The following is a 23,647-nucleotide window of genomic DNA, read 5'->3' on the forward strand; positions in this document are numbered from 1 at the left end:
ATGAATTGTTTTGTTGATCGATCACGGCGTGTGCGTCTCGACGGTCGTGCGCATCCACAAAAGTATAAAGTAGAAACAATTTAGGTATTTGATATTTAAACCTAAAGACATTCAAAAAGATAGTTGAAGCGAAATTTGGGATATATTACTGCTGGAGACAGTCTTTAGTTATGGTTACAGCGTTTTGTTACTGTAACTGAAATTAAGTATTTTCGCAAACTTTATTAAAGAAATTGGGTTTATAGGATTTAAGAACACGGTCCTCAGTGTTATAACAAGTCTTCCTTTAGATCTGGGGTGAGCAACCTTTTGTCGCTCGCGGGCCAAAATTAAGGGTCGCTGGCGGGCCGCACTGATGATACTTTTTATAGTAAAAATCAAGCAGTGATACATCTCTCAAAGAGAATATAAATTTATTTCCTCATTGCATTGCACGTCCAAATATTCCATTTGAATATTTTCGGCGCCATTGAACCCTTTGCACTTAGCATCAACTTTTCCGTGTTTTGTTGCCGTTTATCTAATTATAATTAAACTATAGGCTCATTAAACGAGTAATTGTGAATTATATACTTGTTAGGTTATTATGAAATAGTTTTGTCTACACTTGTCTCACAATAAATTCTGTTACTTAAAAAGTATAATCGCCAAAACAGCCCAAAACGCTGTTTTGTTACTATAATTCAGTTAAGTGTCGCGGGCCGGATTATATTACTCCGTGTGTCGTAGGTTGCCGACCCCTGCTTTAGATGTTTTTACTCGATCTGAGAATATGCAAGCGTCACTCACGGGTTTTCGTTATTTGTTATATTTCTTATGAAGAACGTCAGCCGTCTTTATGTATTATGTATAAAGAAAAAAAATAGAAATTGGCCAATAGAATATTACTACGTAGGTGATGCACGCGGTGTTTATTGAAACATTCATTGCAATGAACATTTGCGAACTTCCAAGTCAAAATATAGAAAGAGATGTGTTAATTAACCGTTAATTTTTACTGTGATAGTACTGTGTTATATTGCAGGAGTGGCCAACCAGCCTTCGACCGCGATCGGCTAAAATGTTAATAATAGCTCGCGATCGACTGATCGATAATAAGGTCGTACACAAAAACGAATGGGTACTGAATATGCAGATAACTGCACACGCGCAAACAAAACCTCTGCGGCCAATAAGCTCGGCTCTGTGTGCGCATTTTTAATAAATCGTTTTTTACGTAATGATATGCTTTAAGGGGCTTTCCCAGACTTAAATACTGTATGTGTATATCATATTTAGCGCTTGTAGGCTACAATACTGTATTCGTCCTTTTTCAAAACATAAAATAGGCGCTGCATGAAACTAGTTCAAGTCAATTTTTAAGTGTATGTTATTAAATTCAATCAACCTCAGACGCGATTGACTACTCGAGACGTGGCAATCGACCGGTCGATGGCGGTCGACGTGTTGGCAATGCCTGAAAGTGTTCTTCTGGGTCGTTTGCAAATTAAAATCTCAATCACCTTCAGAACGTTGACAAACCTTGTTACATTGCATCCATGACCTGTTCTCACTGAAACGGAGCCATACCCATATAATATGATTTCCTTTACCATTTATCTAACAGATTTGCTTATAAATATTCAGATTAATCAATTGAATAGAGAGTTTAATAGTTCAATATCGGCAAGAGGACCAGATGGTTAATTCAATTGCAAGTTTTATAGTGCAAGATTGACGAGAGTCGCGGCTTTTGAACAGCAAATAACAGCCATGACTTTACGAAACAATCGTACAAAATATGAAAAGATACCACTTAAAGATTCGTCTTCAGGTGACGACGATTCGGGGACTCATTCTAGCGAAAGTCCAACAATAAAAAAGAAATCTCTAATCAAATTAAAACGAGAAATTGGAATATTTTCTGGGGTTTGTCTTGTCGTGAGCACCATGATAGGATCAGGGATTTTTGTCGTCCCAACTGGAGTTTTAAAATACTGTGACGGGGATGTAAAATTGAGTATTCTAATCTGGGGTATCGGAGGCATGATTGCAATGCTGGCAGCATTATGTGTTTGCGAACTTGGGGCTTCAATACCCGAATCAGGGTCTTGGATGACTTTTATTCACTACTCCTTTGGACCGCTATTATCATTTATATTTACCTGGATGACTGTGGTTGTATCGGCACCCGAGGGATTAGCTGCGCAGTTTATAGCGCTCGGGGAATACATGACAAGACTGTACTTTGAGGCTGGGAAATGTGAAGTTCCTAACGCGACTTTGCTGAAGAAGTTACTCGGCGTTCCTGTTGCATTGGTGATTATGGTGTTAAACATGACGAAAGTGAAATGGGCCGTCAGACTGCAGGTAATTTTCCTTTTTTTTATGCGACGCTCCGAACAAGGTCACCGAAAAGAAAGCTACTATTATATGAAACTACCGGATTAAAACTCTTTGAACCCTGAAAGCCGCTAAAGCGGCTTTCCCGAGAAAGTCTTCTGACGCTGAAAGCCGCTTTAGCGGCTTTCGCATCCCGTAAGAGGTATGCAACTTTGAAACCTCATATCTCGCGAACCATTTATTATATTTAGACAAGTTTTGCATCGTGTGAAAGATAATCTACAGGACTAAGTATAATTTTAAAATTGAGATAAAATATTGTGATCATCTTATGAAAATTGGCAAAATTAAAAAGCATAAAAAACTTCTGAAAATTGCTCAAATCTAATTGACAAAACTTCAATTTGTTTTCGATTAAACCTAGTACATTATCGACAAAATTTGTAGAATTTGAAGATAGCTTTCCAGTGATACCATTAGATTGAACTTATGTTGCACCATTCAAATTTTAGAAGCATTTTTATTCGTGATTTTGTTTGTCGCAAGATCGAGGCGACGTCAAGGTGACGTAAATAACGACCTAACACATTTACGCCGTTACGCAGCGACGTTAAGCAATTACGTTAGCATGTAGCACGTTTACGTTTCATACGGGAAACACTTTTCCTCGCATGTTCGTAACGTCATTTACTTAAGTTCGTACTCGTGAAGCGACTAACGACTTGTAAACGATACACGGGGAAATTTACGCATTACATCCAGCCTCAAAATCGGTTCGACTAAAACACACAATACGCAGTGTTATTTCCGTTTTAATTGCATAAAGATATGAAAAATACGAATAGCAAAAATAAGGATTTCTAAAAACAGAATGATGGAACATATCGATGGATGCATTGTTTAGCGCCATTGCTGAGTTTTATTGTGCCATATATTCTTCTTCCGATAGATGAATACTATCCAATATTTCAACTGGACAAAGCTTTCGTTTAAAATCCATTGTAAATATAGCGATATCAGGAATGTAGCGTATATGCAGTAATTTCGAAAATCTAATGTGGCCGCAAACTGTAAAACACTGACCAAGTGAGCTACTGGTGCCACCATGTCTTCCATGTACCCGTTATCAGATTTTTTTTTTATTATTCAATCTTCATGATATCCAACGGGGAATGAATAATTAGCCTTGATGTTTCCGGCGGAACCTCATAAATGCATGAGGATCAAATATTTCGTTTTGGCCTTTCAATTGCGTCCCATATCCAAATAGTAAACGTATATAAAATGGCCTTTATATTCTAGCAATTTTACTATGTTCAATCAAAATTCGTCTGAAAGGGTTTTATCTGCGGCCGAGGATACGATACTGATGCAATGATGACACAATCTGCACTCAAGCTGTGAACGACCAGATGTGCAATTGCGCAATATACCTCACGCAAGGAGTTACGCACGATACGTCGCATGAACGTTATCACGACAATGTCGTCGTCGCCCTTTGCGTTCTTACGCAAACTTGGCGTCAAAATAGTTGATCAATTTTGTTCGCAAACCATTTGAATCGATAGTACAAATTCTGCAATAAAATGAGTTATGCGTATGTTAAGAAATTCATCCGTATATCCTTCGAAATGTAATTTTGTCTACTTTTCAAAATTTTACTAATATTGATGATACATTTCTAAAAAATGTATTAAATATTACCAAAATACAAAAAAATAGTAGATGGGGCTAAAAATAGGCTTACACATCTCATCAAAACATCTCGTGAAAAATAATGCCAGTTAAAAATAAAAGACTAGATAAGCTTTTATATGACATATTACAGACCATCTGATATCTAATGGCCTTTGTTTTGAAGGTTTTGTCTTAAAAAAAATGTTGTCCGTAGAAACGTCCTGATTTTGACATTTGTTTCTATTTGTTGTCTTATTTTAGGGGCAGAGCTTCTTATACCGGATACCTATATTGGTCAGTTCGAACAATTGATTTGCTAGAAATGTTAAGACACGGTTCGTACTGGCATGAATACACTTTGTTTATTACATTTCGTTCTTTGTTATTATTCATGCCGGATGTCCTTATTTTTGGGTTCATATCGATGGCAGCCGTGACTGTGGTACTAGCTCGGGATAGATATCATGCCATAGTATTAGCTTCACCCGTCTCACTTGATTATTAAATTAACTCCATTTTTCTTTTCAGATTTTCTGTGCTTTCGGAAAAGTCGTTGCACTAGTTGGAATATCAACAGTCGGATTTATTCAACTTTTGAAAGACAGCACCGTTGCCAGAAATAATTTTATGCCTGGACCATCGAACGCAAGCTCCTTGACTGAAAGGTAATAAAACAAACATTTACCTGACTCTTGTTCCCTGGAAGATTATCCCTATAGATTATCATTGTAAAAAATTTAAACGCAACGAAAAACTGTAAAATACCACGCAAAACTACCAAAACGATACAATGTTCACTGGTTGAGAATCGATGAATTAGGCCGTCGCCATTACCTGACTGAATTGGCAAGCTCGCCAGTACATTTTCGGTTATAATTATGATCAAATTCATCATAAATATTCAAACAGCTAAAACTAAATAATTCATAATATATTGCAAATATAATTTGGCGGCGACGAAGAATATTAAAGTATGTAGACACATATAAACTTAGTGTTTGTTATTCTCTGTGATGTCTCGCGCGGATAAGTCGTTTTCAAACATTCCCAGTTTTCTCATTTCCAAATTTTTTGAGCGGATTAATTTAAACATTCATGAAGGGAGGTTAGACGAAAGATGTAAAGTTACCAAGCCGATACGTTCGTCTTGCATTAACACTTGTATAGCAGTCCACAAGTACTGTGAATGGTAAATTCCCGAAAAACTTATAGAAAATACAAAAACCACCTAAAACTACAAAAAAATCATAAAAAATGCAAAACCGTCTTTTTAGGTTTGCAATCTCGATCCAGATGTCGATTTGGCAATTTTGTAATGGCGGTTTGTAAAGTTCATATCTATCGCTCCGTGAGAAAGTTTCGCCGTGAGAAAATATTGTATCCTTTCTTCTATCCGAGCAACGGATTACTTCGGTATCTTTGAGCTTTGCAATTGGAGAATAGGCAACTGGCATTCGAAAATAACAAGTTCATTATTTGCGTCCTTATACGAACAGGGGTCGGGAGTAGGAGTTTTGCATGTTTTCACTGGAGTCGAATCGTATATTTTAAATCCCCTCAGTCGACAATCAGTGTAGAAATTATGGTGATTGTAGTAAAACCATTCAAGAGAAACTCATTTAGACCGTTTTTACTTATCGATCTGTTGATAGGTATTTGTCTTTCTGCCTGGTGGATGCACGCGATATCTCACGATGGCGTCTTTGAATCTGCTCCTAATTTTGCATGTGCATTCATCATATCTCGGACCAGGAGCCTATTGATTTTGGATGATTAGTCGTACTCGTAACTCGTATAATTAGCGAGGTATTGATTAATTAGTGATGGGACACGCGGTGTCACTATAGAGTCATGAATCGAAACCGCAGTTTCAATCGATAAGTCTTCGGTCTCCGACCGATTTTCTCGTTTAGACTTTTATTATTAACTTCAGCATCACTGCTATTCTAAAACGAGAAAAAGAAGAATTTACAAGATGTAGCAATCTTGACGCACGCTATCCAAATAAAACCCTCGCTTTGCCACGCTTTGCCTTCAAATCGCTCGGGGATGGTGCCACAATAGGCGACGCTAATGCAATTTCATCACAGTTATAAAATTAGTCGAAAAATTCTATCAAAACTCAAAAAAACATCAAGTTTATTAGGCTGTATTATCAATGGTCTATTAAGGAATGCATTCGTTTTTATTACCAAACCTTGAGTCAAAAATTATTATTAAACTGAATTCAATTATATAATTTTTAGTAGTTAAACTTAGAGCTCTTTGCTCGAATGCTAAATTTAGAGAATTTTGCTTCGTCTTAATTTTGGTGGGTTCAGACCGGGCAAATCGTTTCCAATCAGTGGGTCTAGTACTCAATGGTCAATTTTTCGATTTACGGCAGTACCGGTGTCACTTCACTTTTCAATAACTATAAACACTAATCTCTAGCTTGCGTTTCTACTAAAATACCTTCTTTTACATATTTACAATTTAATTTTTCATTCTTTTTAGAGACAGTCATTTAGTCTCAACTGGAGTCGGGATAAGCGCAATAAGTTTGGCAATATATCAAGGACTATGGGCGTATGATGGGTTTGAAGTTGTTACAATCGTAACTGAAGAGGTCAAGAACCCTTCACGGTCGTTGCCGATTATAACAATCATCGCTGTACCGCTGGTAACGTTGTTATACATGATTGTGAACGTGGCATATTTTTCAGGTGAGTGTTTCAAACTGGGTCACGGAGAGGGGGGTTACACGATCGAAGGCATTTATTGTGCTGCTTGAACCACATTTGTATTGCTTAATTCATTCCAATTTGATTAGTAAGGCACATTTACCGTCCCAAATTCCAGCCGACTATAGTCTGCATTTTGAAAATTCTGTAATTGCTTACCAGAAAGACAAATAAATGGGAGTTTTCTTTATAGATATAGGTGGAGGGCATTTGCCGTAGGTACTACATCAATTGGTTTAAGACTTTGACTGCTATGCAAATTTTTTTTTTCTTGTTTTATTTGATTCCAATTGAAAACGTGGCGCATAAACTAACTGATGGAGACGCGTTATAAGCAAAACTAAGCAGTTTTATCGAAGTGCAGGGAGCCGCAAGCGTTAGGGATTTTTGGAAGCGGGAAACAAATCGTGAATGTTTGAGAATCGCTGGTATGATATTTTGAGTCTTTCTAGAAGTTCTCAAACTTTTCTAGTCGCGCTCTTTTTTTAGAATTCGTCAAGTCTCGCGCATGACCTCAAAAATAACTAGCTAAAAATGAGATACAAATAACAGATAGAAAGGCCGAAAGTATGTTTCATTCCAGAGATCTATCTAAATATATGTTCCTCTCTCTTTCAGTTTTGACACCTTCAGAGATGTTATCCTCGCATGCAGTAGCGGTTACATTCGGCCAGCGTGTTCACCCATTCCTGGCCTATTTGATGACGCTTTCTGTTTGCATGTCTCTGATTGGATCAATCAACGGACACTTCCTGGCAACGGCAAGGGTACCATTTGTAGCGGGGCGACTCGGACATATGCCTGAGGTTTGAGATTCTTGTGTTACTTATGGTGATTTCAATTACTAAGGCCACCGACATCGAGAATCAGGGATATACAGGGTGATCCCAAACGAAACAGAATGTCTTAATTACCTCCACGAAAATGGTCAAAATTCACTTAACACTTCAACTTCCGGTTATATGTATGATTATACCCAAAAGTTTCAGCAATCTAAGACGCTTTGTTCAAAAGTTATTTTCTCTCTAGAATATGTTCCGAATGATCTGGCTATTTTTTTTTGGGGGGGGGGGGGGGGGGGGGGCATTTGCCAGTGAGCAGCCCATATTCATGTAGTATGGTGGAGCTCATACTGTTGTTGCATTTCACTTCTTGAAGCAATTTATTTTTAACTGTTAAAATTTTATGGCGTTGCTGTATCCCAGATGCATATTGCGTTCTTTAGGTTCAAATTTTATTTCAATAACCTGTCGGGCGTTGCTTGGGTGTGCTACGATAGGTAGCCCGTTATATTCTCGCACAAGGCCATTACTGACCGAATTCAAACTACTGCGGTGTAATGGCGAGTTCTCCCTATTTTAAAAAGATCGGGATCTTCTCAGTTCAGCACTGCCTAACTAATTTATTACAACCTGACTGAGGTGTTGAACACGAACTGACAGAACAGGACTCAAATCTAAGATCTTTTCATGCCAACGTTGGCACGCATTGGGCACTTTTATTTTTATGTTACTTTGATTTTTCAGTTTCTCTCCATGGCGCATGTCCGTTACTACTCTCCTGTTCCGGCTATCTTAATATCTATGGGCTTGGGTGCTTTAATGCTTCTTCAAAGCAATTTCGACGTTCTTGTCACTGCCAGTCTGTTCACTATGTGGGGATTCAGAGGTCTCTCGTTCATTGGACTTCTGTATCTCAGAGTGAAACGAAAAGACCTTCACAGACCTTATAAAGTAAGTATTCAAATGTTATAACATCGAGAAGTCGCTATGGGGCTATACAAATTTTATGGGAAGATTCCAAAAAAAAATCGTCATAGAGCGATATTTTTTTAATCTCGAGATGTCGCTATGGGGCCATACCAAATTTATGGATTAAAAATTTAAAAAACAGGTCTGCAACGCTGTCGATAGAGCTATATATATTTATTTTTTTTGAAGATGTCGCTATGGGGCCATACAAATTTTATGGATAAAGGTTTTAAAAAAAGGTCGACAACGCTGTCCATATAGCAATATTTTTCTGTATTGACCCTGGCAAACACTACTTAAATAGCGGATGTATTGATATATTATCTTATGAGGGTTTGAGGTTAAACTCTGGAATAGAATCACAGGAGAGTCAGACATATAGGGTATCCATAAAGTCCCAAAAAAATTCAATTTGGTTATGAAGTGAGTTCTCAATATATCTTAACCGAGTTTGTTGTTTTTTGATCAGTAATTGTTAAGTATTTTTACTTCATTTAATACATCTGTGAGGGCCAAAACAATATGCGGTATCTTCAAATTCCCTTTGCAATTTCGAGACAAAAATTTCAAGACTTCATGGACACCCTATATGTCTGAGTTAAGCAATGGGATTGACTAAAATACCTACAATAATTAATCAATGGTCCGATTAGATTTGTCATATACGTGTCACTTTCCACTATTTATATTTTCTAACATTATTGCGAGGTTTTAGACCCGAACTTTAATTCCTTTCGATTGTGTGAATTCCCCATATGTGTGACATATTTTTCCCCATCTTCCCATCGTGGTTTTGACCTACGCGCTAACCGAAACGATCTCTTCATTTTTTTAATGGTAAAAGTTTGACTTTTTTTCACTCCTGTATTAATTGCTGTTAGACTTGATCGCGGGTGTCGATGCTCGATAACCAGTATTTTTTTCGCGCCCCCCTCGCCCGGAAATGCCATAAGTACGTTTCTTTATTATATTTGTTTGTATAAGGGTATCTTCAGTATGGTAAAAATAAATAGAATCTTTTATTCAGAGCCCCCGCCCAAAAAAAAAAACACCCTCGCCAACGCTTAAAATAAGAGACTTAGTGAATATCCAGTTAAGGTAAGGTTTATGAAAGCAGATTGCGCTGGAATTTCGAATCAATCCTAACCCCGACTGGATATTTACTAATTTGTTATTTTGAAACGTTGCATTAGTGCTTTGTACGAAAGATCCACAATAATAAAGTACTGCTTACTTTTCAGGTCTACACGGCAACAGCAGTCATGGCTATACTTGTGTCAGCATATTTAATAGCGGTACCATTAGTATTCCAGCCAGAGCCGTTATACATTCTATCCGTCGTTTTGATTGCAGTTTTTGCTGTTATGTATAAGTTTGTAGAAAAGGGGAAATTACGAATGTCTGGTATCGGACCTGTTTCCATATTTCTACAAAAAGTTCTTCTCGTCGCACCTACATCACGTGTGGCACATCACACGACTTGAAAACTGTTGTAAACGCTTCTTCGAGTCTAGCGGTGCACGATCTATGGAGGGCGTGTTAAATATTCAAGAAAAAATGCGGGATAATAAAACGTCAAGGAAAAGTGACGCGATAACACAAAAATGGCGTCCGTATTGCCTTTTTGTGATAGTGTGACGTCATATAACTAAAGTCACACCACCAAGCGGAATTTGGAGCGAGCTAGGTCTTATCTTAAGTCCTACGCAAAAGTGACGTCACAATACAAATTTCAGAAAAAGAGAGGGTGAATTAATCAAAAAATGAACGTTAACAACGGGAACGTAAAAAAATTGATGCCTGAAGCCCATAACACAAAAGTGGTATCACCATGTAGGCTTCGGGGCCAGCAGAGTGGATTTATCAAAAAATAAAAGTTGATGGAAGAAAAGCCGATAAAAGTGACGCTATGGCACAAACATTGACATGGCTATGCAGTTTTGGGGAGAACAAAAGACGCTCCCGAAGTATGTGCACCAAGACCTGAACCCTAACCTGGTACACAAACTATGTTCAGGTTGTGCGCCATCTTGGTGCACATACTTTTGGTCCGATCAATGTGGATTAATTTCAAAATAAAAGTCACACAAGATACGTCATAGAAAAGACGCCGCGACACAAAAGTGACGTAATACTGATGTTTCTGGAGCGAAGAGAACGGATCAGTAAAAATGAATATAAAAATGGGGAAAACATCAAATAAAAGTGATGTCGTGACAGTAAAGTGACGTCACATTGCAGATTTGGGGCGAGGGGTAACAGTCAATTGTCTCAGACAAAAAAACTATCATGGGGAAATTCTCAACTCAGCAGCAGGTATGTGAACCATCGTGCGACGGTCCAGCAATACTTGACGTGAAATACGTAATACGTAAAAATTGTACAAATGTGACCTATCGTAACCATCACTGATTCCCTATTTATTGCCATCAAAGGGAATCTCCCTTTAAGCTTTTTCTTTCGAAGAGCTGACTTTTTCAACGCTAACCGCTACTATTACATTCCTTTGCACTACTGATAAAAACACACTTAGCACCCAACATTTTAGCGGTCATATGCAATATTCCTATTATTAATATTTCCGATGCCGTCGTCATTGTTTGAACAAGCTTACACATATTTTTATTCGATGTTTCTTGCACATTCACTCAGAGCAGGGCTCTGTATAAGCAGCCACTATTATGTGAGGAGTTACTATTTTCGTAGAGACTAGGCACCGCTTACCCAGTGTGATACACCATAGATACGATATGCATGGGACTTTAAAAGTCTGCAATTCTAATATGACAACCAGAGGCCATCGAGTCCACTTAAATATGTTTGGCCATCTTGTTTCTTTTACTACACAATTTATTTTAATTTTTTTGCAATGAACTTTTCGTTGTATTAACTTCTCACTAAATATGCATTACAGTTTTGCATTTCGATAACCACGGAACGGTAATTAATATTTCCCGTATCGTTCTGACGAAACTCTGATCAAGCAGGTACATGGTGATTGGTGAACGACAAATCATTTGCAATATTCCTATCAATAATGTCTCCGATGTCTTCATCGTTCTTAGGGCAAACTTGTTTGGTATTTTATTTTTGCATCTTCCCACTTTAAACCAGCAATTATTGGAACAACTGGAAACTTCCCCGGTACTACAATGCTTATTCGTTTATTTTACCCTTGGTGAGGTGGTGGCCTGCAATTTTATTATACTTATATTCAAAGCCCTGACAAGTGGGCCATCGCGCTCACGTACAAGTTAAATCTGTCGTTTCGTTTCTTTATTACACAATTTATTTTCCACTATACAAAATAGAGTATATTTTTTTTGCATTTGTATTTTGATGAACTATCTTTTCACAAAATATGCATTATCGTTTTGCATTTCTATCACCACGGTACACTAATTAATGTTTTTCTATCGTTCTGGAAAAGGCTCTGAACAATTAGGCATCTATTTTATGACTTTTTTAAATTACTGACTTGACTCGTCTGGAGAGAAGTTAAAAGGACTTCTCTCTCTATATATATATTAGAAGATAATTGTTAGAGAATGTTGACGGAATTAACCTGGCTTTTCCTCTCTAAACTAACCGGCCATCGTCTTCTTTAACCCAGGGAGGAGTGTGCAACCTTCGGAGAGGTCACAATTTTAAAAAGGGTGCGGTCCGCAAAACAGTTTTTAATTTAGTTTTATCTGGTACGTGCGTGTTATTCCAATCCCAAAGTCTGTATTTGAATCCGATTTATTACCTATGCCTTGACGTTACAATATCCTACCATTCAACTTGTGCGAAGCAAACAAAGCATGTCATAAGATCAATAACAACATTTTTGTGCCTTCGACTACCAGAAAGCCTATGTTAAATAAAGGTGCGGCCCGCGGTTTCACCCTGGTATTTGTATCTGTTACTCCGGTATGAAAGGTTGCATACTCCTCAATTTATCATTTTGTTTTTGTTTGAAATTCATCTCTTCTCATATTGTGCACAGTTACAATTCATTTGCCCAAGGTCACAAAAGACTTCTTCTGCACAAAGATACTGCGAAAGCCAAGCATGGAATTGAATCATAATTTTCACTTACACACATCAAAAATGGTGTAACAAAAATACTGAAGGACTAACGTCCCGGCGCTTGTCCAGAGCTTAGTTCAGAACGATTACTGCCAAGAATAAATATTTATTCAAACGTACTTAGCATAGTATTTACACTATAACTAGACTTTAACGTGCAACACTTTAATGTTTAAATAGTCAAAGACTGAACAAAATCCAATCCTTTTGTGTCGTATTTTGATTATGTTAATGGGGTGGATTACATCAAAAATTTGAAGCTTAATCCGGCAATTTCGCAACAACGATCTCCCAATACCAGCCACATCACATATAAAATATGTACCACATCATATAGACATGAAGACCAAAGCGAAGCAGTAATCTATCTTACTTCTTACAGTCGAAAACTGGTCGGTTACGGCTCCCTCCACCATCAAGTCCATGCATCTGGATAAATATACAAATACTGTTATGAAGGGCGTGTAGAACTCGTAATAAAACAATGTTCAAAATCCGCGTCAAGCTATTACGTCAATGCGTGGGTTCGTTATGGGAGATAAAGCTCAGGAAAGGTGTAATTTTGGGATTAAGTTTTAGTCGTAAAATACTAGTCATCTATGAATGAAACACTCACACGCACAAAGTTCAAGTGTTCAATTGTCAGATAAATTTTCTTCATTTTTGTATAAGTAGTTAAGAATTAGTCCTGTTTTTGGTAGCCCTGCATCACCACGAAGAAGTTATAAAGAATCTAAACTCGCAGTTTGCATGGGATACGTAAACCCACACGACTGTGTATTACAATTCCAACTATCACAGCGGTTCCCAACCGGAGGGCCCGTGGTCCACACAGCAGTAGGAGGCGGCCACGATGCCAAGCGCAAAACTGATTTCTGTTTCCTGTTCTTCTCAGTTTAATTGCTTGACAAGGACATTTCACAGGGTGTTTTCAATTTGTTGAGCATGAATTATTTGACCAGACTGGAATTCGTAATCTGTCAATGAAAATACCACGATAAATACTACTGTATTGACAAACAGGCGGCTACGAGCCTCTGGAGGGGCCATGAGTTATATAAGGTTGAGAACCACTAGCTTGTTATGTTCGTCGTTATTCGCAGTCCATCAACGTTACTCTGGAATGAAATTTGTTTATGTTATCGTGTCGACCTAATGTTTTGTACTGTAACTTTGTTCAACTCGTCGAGAAATTGGAGTTTTAATAATTGATGTTTTGAACTTGGTGAAAATGTTACACTCAGACTGCCTTAATGCCATTGGTGTTATCTCTGGGTTATCAAAATAAATGTTAAATCTGTAAAATTATAAAGCAAACAAATATCTGTTAGGTGGAGTATATAGGGAGGCGGTGTTTATGATGGTCGGCCCAGTCCCGTGATGGTCTGTAAAGATTTCGTTCTTAGCTTGTGTACTTTTTCTGGTTTAAGATTTTTGTATCGCAATTTTGGCGTGAGCTGAAAAGAAAATGTATTCCCATTGCAAAATGGCTGTCCATCTATATCAGACATGGGCAAAGTACTACCAGCGGGCCAAATCCGGACCGTTGGTTAATTCAATCTGGCCCGCCTGATGCTGCCACAATCAATCTGAAACCGAATTTTTGATGTTTTAGTTCAAAGTAACTCAAGGAATTTGTTGATTGCGGTTAAATTTAGATTTGGCACGTGGCCTATTGTTTTCCATTGTTGCTTGTAACACTGTAAGTATTGTTCATAAAATCTGACTTTCTTCATCACACTTACATGGACCGCCGGTGAATATGGGCAAAATTTTTGGCCCCTGATTTGAAAACCTTGCCTACCCCTGATCTATATCATAGGAGCACGGTCATAAAAATACAGTGCGTAATACTAACCCCGTCTCCGAACAAAAATCTGTGCAAGAAACCACTGACTTATACCACCATGTAAGGAGATACTCTATTCATTATTTATCGAAGGTTAACTGGGAAAACTTCGTGGCGAGCTCACTGAAAATGTTCCTCAATTTGGTCTGCCTTAATGTCATTGGTGTTATCTATTGGAAATCAAAAATAAAATGTTTCAAAATTATAAAGCAGACAAACGCCTATAGGGAGGGGTAGACAAGAAGGCGGGGTTTATAACGGTTGGTCTAGCCCGGTCGCGGTTTTTATACGTTCCGCTCGTATACTTTTCAGGTTAAATTCTGAGAGAGTTTTTGTGACGCAAGTTCTACGAAAAAGGGTCCCCATTTTAAAAAATAATTGTCTACCCTTGGCGTACAGATAAGGTCATCAAAAATACAGAATATTTATACCGTAATATTTATCTCAGTTGATACTTGAGAGAGGTCTCCATGTGCATATGTGCATATTTTATACTATTTCATTTCGCTTAGAACAAGGCCCTGTGCAGTCAGCCACTGGTATCTATTATCATTTGAGGAGCTATTCCATTCATTATTGAGTGAACGATCATTGAAAAATCTTTATGGCGAGCTTTGGTAAGAGTGGTTTACAGATACAGGTACTTAATTAACATTTTACCAAAGTACCGTTGAGCAGGTTAAAAGTTCGTTGACCAAAAGTCGAGAGCAACATATGATTTGTCATCCATTCATTATTCAGTGAACAATAATTGTGAAAATCTATTGTTAAGAGTAGTTTTCGTTTACGGGTACTTAAATTAACATTTTACCGAAAAACCGTTTGGCAGGTTAAAAGTACGTTGACCAAAAGTTGAAGGCAATATTTCATTAGTCATTTTCATATACTACGCTTATTTGCATAGTTTCCATTCATTATTCAGTGAACGTTAATAGGAAAATCTTTGTGGCGAGGAGTCTTGATAAAAGCGGTTTACCGATGCAGGTATTTAATTATCATTTTACCATAGTGTCGTTTAGCAGGTTAAAAAAGTTTTGACCATAAGTGGAGGGCAACATTTGATTAGTCATCCATTCATTATTTAGTGAACGATAATTGGGAAATTCTGGTTGTTGAGAGTAGTTTTCGTTCACGAATAGATAATTAACACTTTACCGGAGTACCGTTAACCAGGTTAAAAGTTCTTTGACCGCAAGTTAAGGGCAATGTTTCATTCGTCACTCTCATACAACACTTATTTGCGTAGTTTCCATTCATAATTCAGTGAACAATATTTGGAAAATCTTTCTGGCGAGCATTGGTAAGAGTGGTTTACAGTTGCAAGTACTTGAACTGAAGTACCATTTAGCAGGTTAAAAGTTGAGGGGCAACATTTGATCAATCATCCATTTATTATTTAGTGAACGGTAATTGAAAAAGTTTTGTTGAGAACACGAGGAAAATTTAAAAATATTTTTCTTCATTATGAGATTGTTATGAATCATTCAGAGTTCCACGTAGGGTAATATTAGCTGTTAGCAACGCTTATTTCAACGTTTTCCAGTGGGGAGGGATTCCTCTCTAGGAAGTACTTCTATCTTCTTCTTTCTTGAGAGGGGGGGATTTTGCTCTGTATATGTTGTAGTATATATCGGTCAGAGACCGAAGACTAATCGATCGAAAGTTAGGGGATCCCCCAAAACAGCGCTCTTACTCCATAGTGACACCTTGTGTCCTATCACTAATTAATTAATAACTCGCTAATTATACGACATAATTTGCCCAAAATCAATAGGCTTCTAGTCCGAGATACGATGAATGCAAATGCAAAATCTGGAGCAGATTCATTCTCGCTTTCGTGAGATATCGCGTGCATCTAACAGACAAACAGACATACAGACAGACAAATACCTATCAACATACTTACCGATTATTAAAATCGATAAGTAATAAAGTACTTTTATGCATTGTGAGAGGGGAATAAAAAAAACCAAAGAGACAGACTTGCTAGCTGCTATGGTCTAACTTGGCAATTAGAAATTGCAGACCCCCCCCCTCCTCCCCTTGAAAATTTCTGGCTACGCCATAAAGATTCTTCGACCACAAGTTGAGGGAAATATTTCATTAGTCGTCTATTCATTATTTAGTGAACGGTAATTGGAAAAGCTTTATTGCGCACACGAAAAAATTGTTGTCTAGTAGCTGACCTTAAAACTGTCGAGACTTTAGCAATACCAATAATTTTGTGGCGGAATGCATGGAAGCAAAAATGAAAAAGGATCCGATTGTTGACCTTATTTAAAGCGAATGAGGTAAACGTTTCATAAAATTTGTCGTTGCAATTCATTAGGTATACGCTATTGACTATAGTACAAAAATGTTTTGTTCGACGCCTTGTTTGAAGAAAAAGTGTAAAATACCCATAAAAAGTTGATATATGTGGCAATATATAAATTGAACTCAGAATTTAAATTGAACTCAGATGGACACGAAGCCAAAACGTACCACAACTTTCAATACTAACGCAAACGTTACCGCCACAAGGTACGCATTTTTTTATGACGTCATCGCACACAAAGAAGAATCCCATACAGCCCACAATTTTTTTTTGGATGAAATGAAAGTAATAGCCTTCTTGCGAAAAGTAAAATCTTTAACCACTTAAGCAATTGATCCAGTAATTAAAGAGAAAATCGATATTTCACAAGAAGAAGAAAAAGAATACTAACAATAAAATCAACGACATAATTACAAAACGACCCATAGGTCCACTTCGTGTCAATAAATGTCCTCAAGTTCGCATGTACTAAGAAGGATATTCCTTGTATAGTTATTATTCAAATCTTCAGATAGTCACAGAAATATATAACGTCGTATTCGAGAGGGTATTTCTATGATTTGGCAAATCACGGGCCAGTCTGCCTTGAGTTCTAAATCGAGTTCAGCAGTCTGTTTGGCAACTTACCAATCACGCGCGACACTGTTCGCGCCTTAGATTGTAGTAGACAAAGCTTGAAGATTTTCGATACTCAAATTATACGGCGTATTAAGAATGAATAGGCAAATGTATTCAATATGTGAATTGCTATGTATTGTTTCGAGATGTGGACGATACCGCCTCTGGTGGTCATTTTATGCTTTAGAGCAGGGGTCACCAAACTTTTTTGACCGCGGGCCGGGTATGACTCAAATTGTGTTAAAACGGGCCGGATGAATATTTTTGTCAATGCAATACAATAAATTCACAAAAGTTGGGAATATCGCAGAATATAGATCGAGAACATCCTAGGAAAAAAAATTAACAAGATTCCTATATCTAGACAACTATCCTGAGTTTAGCTGTTATCAAAACGTTGCTGTCATGAATTAGAAATGTTACAAAATCCGCGGCAAAAAATGTACGCATCACGTCTGCTAAGTACCGTTACGCCGTGTTGAAATACCGCTCATAAAAACGACTGCCTGCTGTAGCTTGGAATTCTATGAAATTTCGACATAATTTAGATAAAATAAACAACTATTATCTGGTATTTGAATTTTTTCATTAGCGCATAAATTTCCCAACATTCGACGCTTTTAAAAATCCAGCTCCAGTTATACGTAGTGCAAATTAATGATATTGTCTATGGACACTAATAAAATTTATATCGACGTGTGTATTTCTTGTCTAACTTGATACTTACCAATTTTTATGAAGTTCGTACAATCAGAACATCGTTAATTATTACCCACAATAAACCACTGTCAAACTATCATGCACTCCAGCGTTTATTTACGACGATCTTTCGGCGGTGTCAATGACCGTTGCCAGAATGAAATCCTGAAATAGTCTCAATATATCATAGATGTGACGCACATCGAAAGATTAGTGATTGATATGTGTTATTTTTCCGTATTTAGTTCAGTTCTTATCAAAAAAGTAATACAATCATTATGGAAAAAATTGGCTGTCGGGCGGTACTAAAATTCTGATATCTCCGTTATTTCTTGACCGTTTATTCCAAACTTGGTATTGTTTTCTATTTTTACTCAGATCTTCCCACTGGAGCAGTTTTTATTTAAATCGGATGAACTTCAATTTTTTGTAACATACCTACATGAATATCCGCATTAAAGCAGTACAAAAGTTAGTGTGGCTTTTGAAATTGGAGCAGTACGCGAGGAATTACAGTACTGTTAGCACAAAATGCACATTTGACGTTTATTTTAGCACGAAAAACAAACAGTTTCGTCGAAAGCAAGCGCCACGAGTGTACAAGTGTATCGCAGAAAACGTTACGTACTGGTAGCATTCAAAGTCGCAAAAACGAAGTTTTGTCTACAACCACGACTGAAAATCTGTCAGGGTGACAAAAGTGTCTGAGCGGATGCGGAAAGGCCTATTATTACGTCACTTTTCTGCATCTTGCCGATTGGCCAATGTTACGAAATAAACAAGGACGACGATGCTCGTGAAAATCTTCCTTGGAAAAAAATTTAGCCATTTTTGCGTGTTATTGCGGACCGTATAAAATGACGCCGCGGGCCGGATAAAATGACGTCGCGGGCCGGATCCGGCCCGCGGGCCGTAGTTTGGTGACCCCTGCTTTAGAGCAGGGGTGTGCAACTTTTATTACAGGAGGGCCAGATACAAGTAACTGGGTGAAGCCGCGGGCCGCACATTTATTTAGGATAGCTTTTCAAGTAGTTACATACAGGCACAAAAAAAAAACAGTTTCTTTTTGTCATCGATCTTACGGCATTGTTGGGTGTCCTTGCAGAAATGCTTAAACGCATAAATTTAAAAGAGTTAAAACGCATAAATTTCCAAAGAAAACTGCTGTTCAAATTTATTGTTACACCGACTTTAAGAGTATTCAGTGAGAAACCCGTTTTTATAACATTGCGTATTTTGCAACAGGATTTTTGCTAGCTAGTTTTACTAATATGGGATTGGCACTCAGGTACTGGTATATGCATTGCGACGCAATAAGATTGGAATCACTCGCACGTACCAAATTTAAATTAACTAAAAACTCGTTTCGCGGGCACACCATTCAAAATCGTCACTTTTCCGCGGGTCGCACAATTTTTTCTTGTGGGCCGCAATTGGCCCGCGGGCCTCAGTTTGCACACCCCAGCTTAGGAAGTGTGCAAGTGGAATCAAAAATCAAAATGAGATTTTAACCATAGTATTGAATATTTTTGTTTCGAGTATGGGCATCACAGCTTAAACAACTAGAATAGAACTCCGATCTCCCCCCGTTTGGGGTTCTCAGATAATTTTAAATTATAGTACCAATTAGTGGCGACATGTGCAAAGATTTGGTAGAAATGGAGGATTAAATGGCATAAAAGAAGTCGGGCTCGTTGGACTGGTCTATATAACGTTTGAAGTGAGCATTAAAAGCTACGCAGTTTAAATTTAAGATCCAAGCCCCGTGACTTCTCTTCTCTCGATGTTTAATCGTTGTACAAAAAAGGAATTTGGCTTTTCCAAAAGCTTAATCGTTTGGAATCGTAATCCATTTGATGCATCACACATAGCAATATTTTTGTAGCCTGAAACGCTTTTTAGATCATCAAGACTCTTGGAAACCTCGTTTAAAATTCCCACTTTATTTGGGGTGAAAAAGGTAGGCTTCGTCAAACTGACTAGGCTTCGCTACTCCTAATGCATATAGGGGGCTCAATACATATCATTGGCGTTCACCCTAAAACTTCATAAAAATTGCATGTACGAATTGGGTCCTTTCTGGCTCACTAACCCTCTTTCTTGTGCAAAAAAAGGAGTTTGGCTTTTTCAAAAACTTAGTACAGTATATTCAGGGGCTTAGCCAGGGAGAGAGTATTAAGGATAGTAACTCATTGGATGTATCACACATAATCACTAACTCTCTCTAACAGTCTTGATTTTTAAATTTTCCTGTGTTTTTAGGGCGAGTCTGAACAAACAATAAAAACGCCATCTCAAAATAAATACAACACGTATTAACTTATTAACTTTCATACCATTGCGTATGTTGCGTCTGGCTGGGAAACGTTTTTCGATTCATCAAATGTCACTTCGCCGGTTGACCTTTTAACATTGTAAGATATTATAATAAGTTAAATAAAGCGCAATTAGTGAAAAGAAAATGGTATAGTTTACCATTCACGATGGCCACATTAATTTAAACCTAATGGGCTTTTTTTGACTCCAACTCGTTCATGCTTTTTTTGTTGATGGTATTTTTATGACTGGACAAGGTGCGAAAATAGCTTGTAGAAACGCATAAAAATTAGTTGTTTTTGTTAGAATGATAGAATTCTCCAAAATGTCACTTCGTCAGGTGAACTTTAAACACAGTAAGATACTATAGTGTGAGTTAATTTATGCGCAATCAATGAAAAGAAAACGGTATAGTTAATCATTCTCGATGGTCATATTAATTTAAACGTAATGGAATGTGGTTTGTTTCGTTTTTTGACAGTAACGCATTTATGTTGGCATTTTTATTGTTAAACAAGACGCAGAAAATAGCTGGTATAAACCGGTTGATACTAGGTATTATTATTAAAGAGCATAACTACATTAATTTAAAGTAAATTGACTGTGATTTGAAAGTAATACATTTATTCTTTTGCATTCGTTTTTATTGTTTTTTTTTATTACACTTGGTTCAAAAAATAGCTGGTATAAGCGCGTTGAAACTAGGTATTATTTTTAAATAGCATAAATACATTAATTTAAAGCAAATTGTCTTTGGTTTATTTGACTGTAATTCAACAATCTTTTGCTTTATTTTTTTGTATTTTTATTATAAAATAACTGAAATAAGTATTTTAATAGAAGAGCGGGGACAGTTGAGAGCCCCTAGAATGGAGCACGGGTCATGACAGTATTGAGAACAGCTGGTTTAGATCAGTGTTTCTCAACCTATGAGTCGTGAACCAAAATTTGGTCGCCGGAAAATATTCTAGAAGTTACTGCTTTTATTTTCTAGTAAATGTTTTTGTTTAACTTATATTTGTATTGAAGTGTTGCTCAATAGTGATTATATGTGTGGGAGGTATCACATCATAAAAACTTGGCATCTGCTGTTATTAGTCAGTTAGGTAATTTTGTGACATAAGGAAGGTATGTTCGGTTATATGATATTTTTAGGATTGGCAGAATTCCTGTGTTACATAACAAGCGAAAAGTTGAGAAAACAACACGCAATCAACCTTTTGAAATGAATGTGTAGAATCTTACCCTGTCATTACTAAATGTTTTGAACCTTCCATAAAATATCTCTACACGCAATTCTAGTAAATAAGATATATGGTTTTACTAAGTCTACAATTCGAAATTTTTTTATTTTGTATTTCCAAGGCTGAACCTAATGCTTCTGGTTGGAACTGGAATTTTCTGGTTTGAGTAGTTTGTTTTCAAATCAAGATCGGATCGGTTCAATTCTACATTTTTCAGACTCAAATTGATTGGCTCTTCAATGACCTTGACCTTGATTCGTGTTAAGTTTCAATGTATGTTACCAAATGTATGTTCCAAATCAATCATAAAATATCTCTACATGCAGCCCTCGTAAATCAAAGATATATCACTTAGCAAAGCCCGATTTTGGGTTCGATTTTCGTCCCACGCAAACTTTTGCGCGTATTCCGTTCTTCCTAAAATTTTCTCACAAAAAGGATTGTTGGGCATAATTCTTCGCCGACATACCACAGCATGACCAACGCTTTTAAATGCGTAATGCTAAATAAACAAAACACAGCATATGCCATTAGATATGATAAAAATATGGCGATATTCAGTGATAAGTTAACATGATATATATATAGAGAGAGATTACATTAGAGCATATGGTATATCAACATGAAGAGATAAGATAACACGATATGGAAATAAGATAACATCCTGTATCATCATATACAGAGCTCAAATAACATGATAATTCGATATATATACTGCCAGAATTGGCATAAAATTCGCGCATTTTTAAATGTGATGTACATAATGGCAACATCTGAAAACAGTTTTACACCTATGTGCGATGAAATTTGCGAATTCCTATAACAGCAAGTCCTTTAAGTATCACTTGGTATTATTTTTTATCGTCCTTTAGAATAGTAACGCCTTGTTCTATACAGAGATTCCGAAAAGTAGGGTGACAGTTACAAATTAATATTTAATTGATTAATTATGTAATCCAATAACTGCCTACCCTACGCTTGAGCCAATCTGTATATGTTTAGACTTTTCATTTATTATTCATTGCCCCAATAAAGCATGGCGCTATTAAGAGATAAGATAACATGACATATCGATTTAAATAAAATCTGCCAAAGTTGGAAGAGAATACTGAATTCTCGCATTATGAATATGATGAACATAGTGACAAAACATTTTGAACCTTCTTTTCGACAAAATTAACTTCAAAGCTCCCCCTATTCGTCCATCAAAGTGGGATTATCACGGACACATTTTTGTGAAAATTTTGATTCTATATAACTTTATAAGATTTGTTTATCGCTTACATAAAGTGGACTTCGTTTGCGAGACTCGAATTTATAAAGCCAACCCTGCTGAAATCGACTGATAATTGGTAGAGTCCGCTGATGACGTAGTATACTAAGAACTCACCGGCGTAATTTTGTATTAGGTTGAAGGCAAATATAGGTATCTGTGTACTTATTTCGAACCGTATGCTACTTCTATTGGGCGTTGTATTTGGCAAACGCTACAGTGGTTTAAATACATACCAATATCTTTAGATAATATCGTATGCTCGATTCTAGAAATATTGTATTCGCGCATTTTGAAATGTAATGGGTGCTCCCGAAGTATTCGTACCAAGATGGCGCACAACCTGAACATAGTATGTGTACCAGGCTTAGGGTGGTTCAAATTGTGCGTCATCTTAGTACGAATACTTCTAGTGGGCCATGTAATGTACATAACACCTAAAAACAGTTTTAAACTTGCTATTCGACAAAATTCGCATAGAAGCCCATACTATTCATCCATTAATGCTAATTGCTAGGTCTATATTACCATATAATATACCATACCATACCATAACATCATGCTACCCTACTTTCGAGCCGATCTGTATATGTTTAGATTTTCATTTATTATTCATGACCCGGATCAAGCATGGCCTTATATACATTTGAAACATTGTCTAAACCAGTGCTTCAAAATCTTTTTTCAAAAGACACAAATTTTTAAAAATATAAGTTTTGTAAAATCTCGCGACTTTCTGAACAAACCTCTAAGTAGACGATTACGGACATGCAGTGAGCTACCGTGT

At 37.0% G+C, this 23,647-nt stretch overlaps 1 protein-coding gene across 2 annotated transcripts; it reads left to right on the top strand.

Moving 5' to 3' along the window:
* The first annotated feature begins 1,610 nt into the window (after positions 1-1,610).
* On the top strand, positions 1,611-13,040 carry LOC120340224 (b(0,+)-type amino acid transporter 1-like). 2 transcript variants are annotated; one of them, XM_039408520.2, is made up of 6 exons: positions 1,611-2,349; positions 4,528-4,664; positions 6,496-6,704; positions 7,341-7,528; positions 8,249-8,455; positions 9,715-13,040. In XM_039408520.2, the coding sequence occupies exons 1-6, from the start codon at positions 1,753-1,755 to the stop codon at positions 9,955-9,957; spliced, it is 1,581 nt and encodes a 526-aa protein (XP_039264454.2). In that variant the 5' UTR covers positions 1,611-1,752; the 3' UTR covers positions 9,958-13,040. The 2 variants fall into 2 exon arrangements, with proteins under 2 accessions (XP_039264454.2, XP_077972012.1); XM_078115886.1 differs by having other exon boundaries at positions 6,502-6,704.
* The last annotated feature ends 10,607 nt before the right edge of the window (positions 13,041-23,647 follow it).

This window comes from Styela clava, chromosome 9, assembly GCF_964204865.1.
Source record: "Styela clava chromosome 9, kaStyClav1.hap1.2, whole genome shotgun sequence".
Taxonomy (NCBI): Eukaryota; Metazoa; Chordata; class Ascidiacea; order Stolidobranchia; family Styelidae; genus Styela; species Styela clava.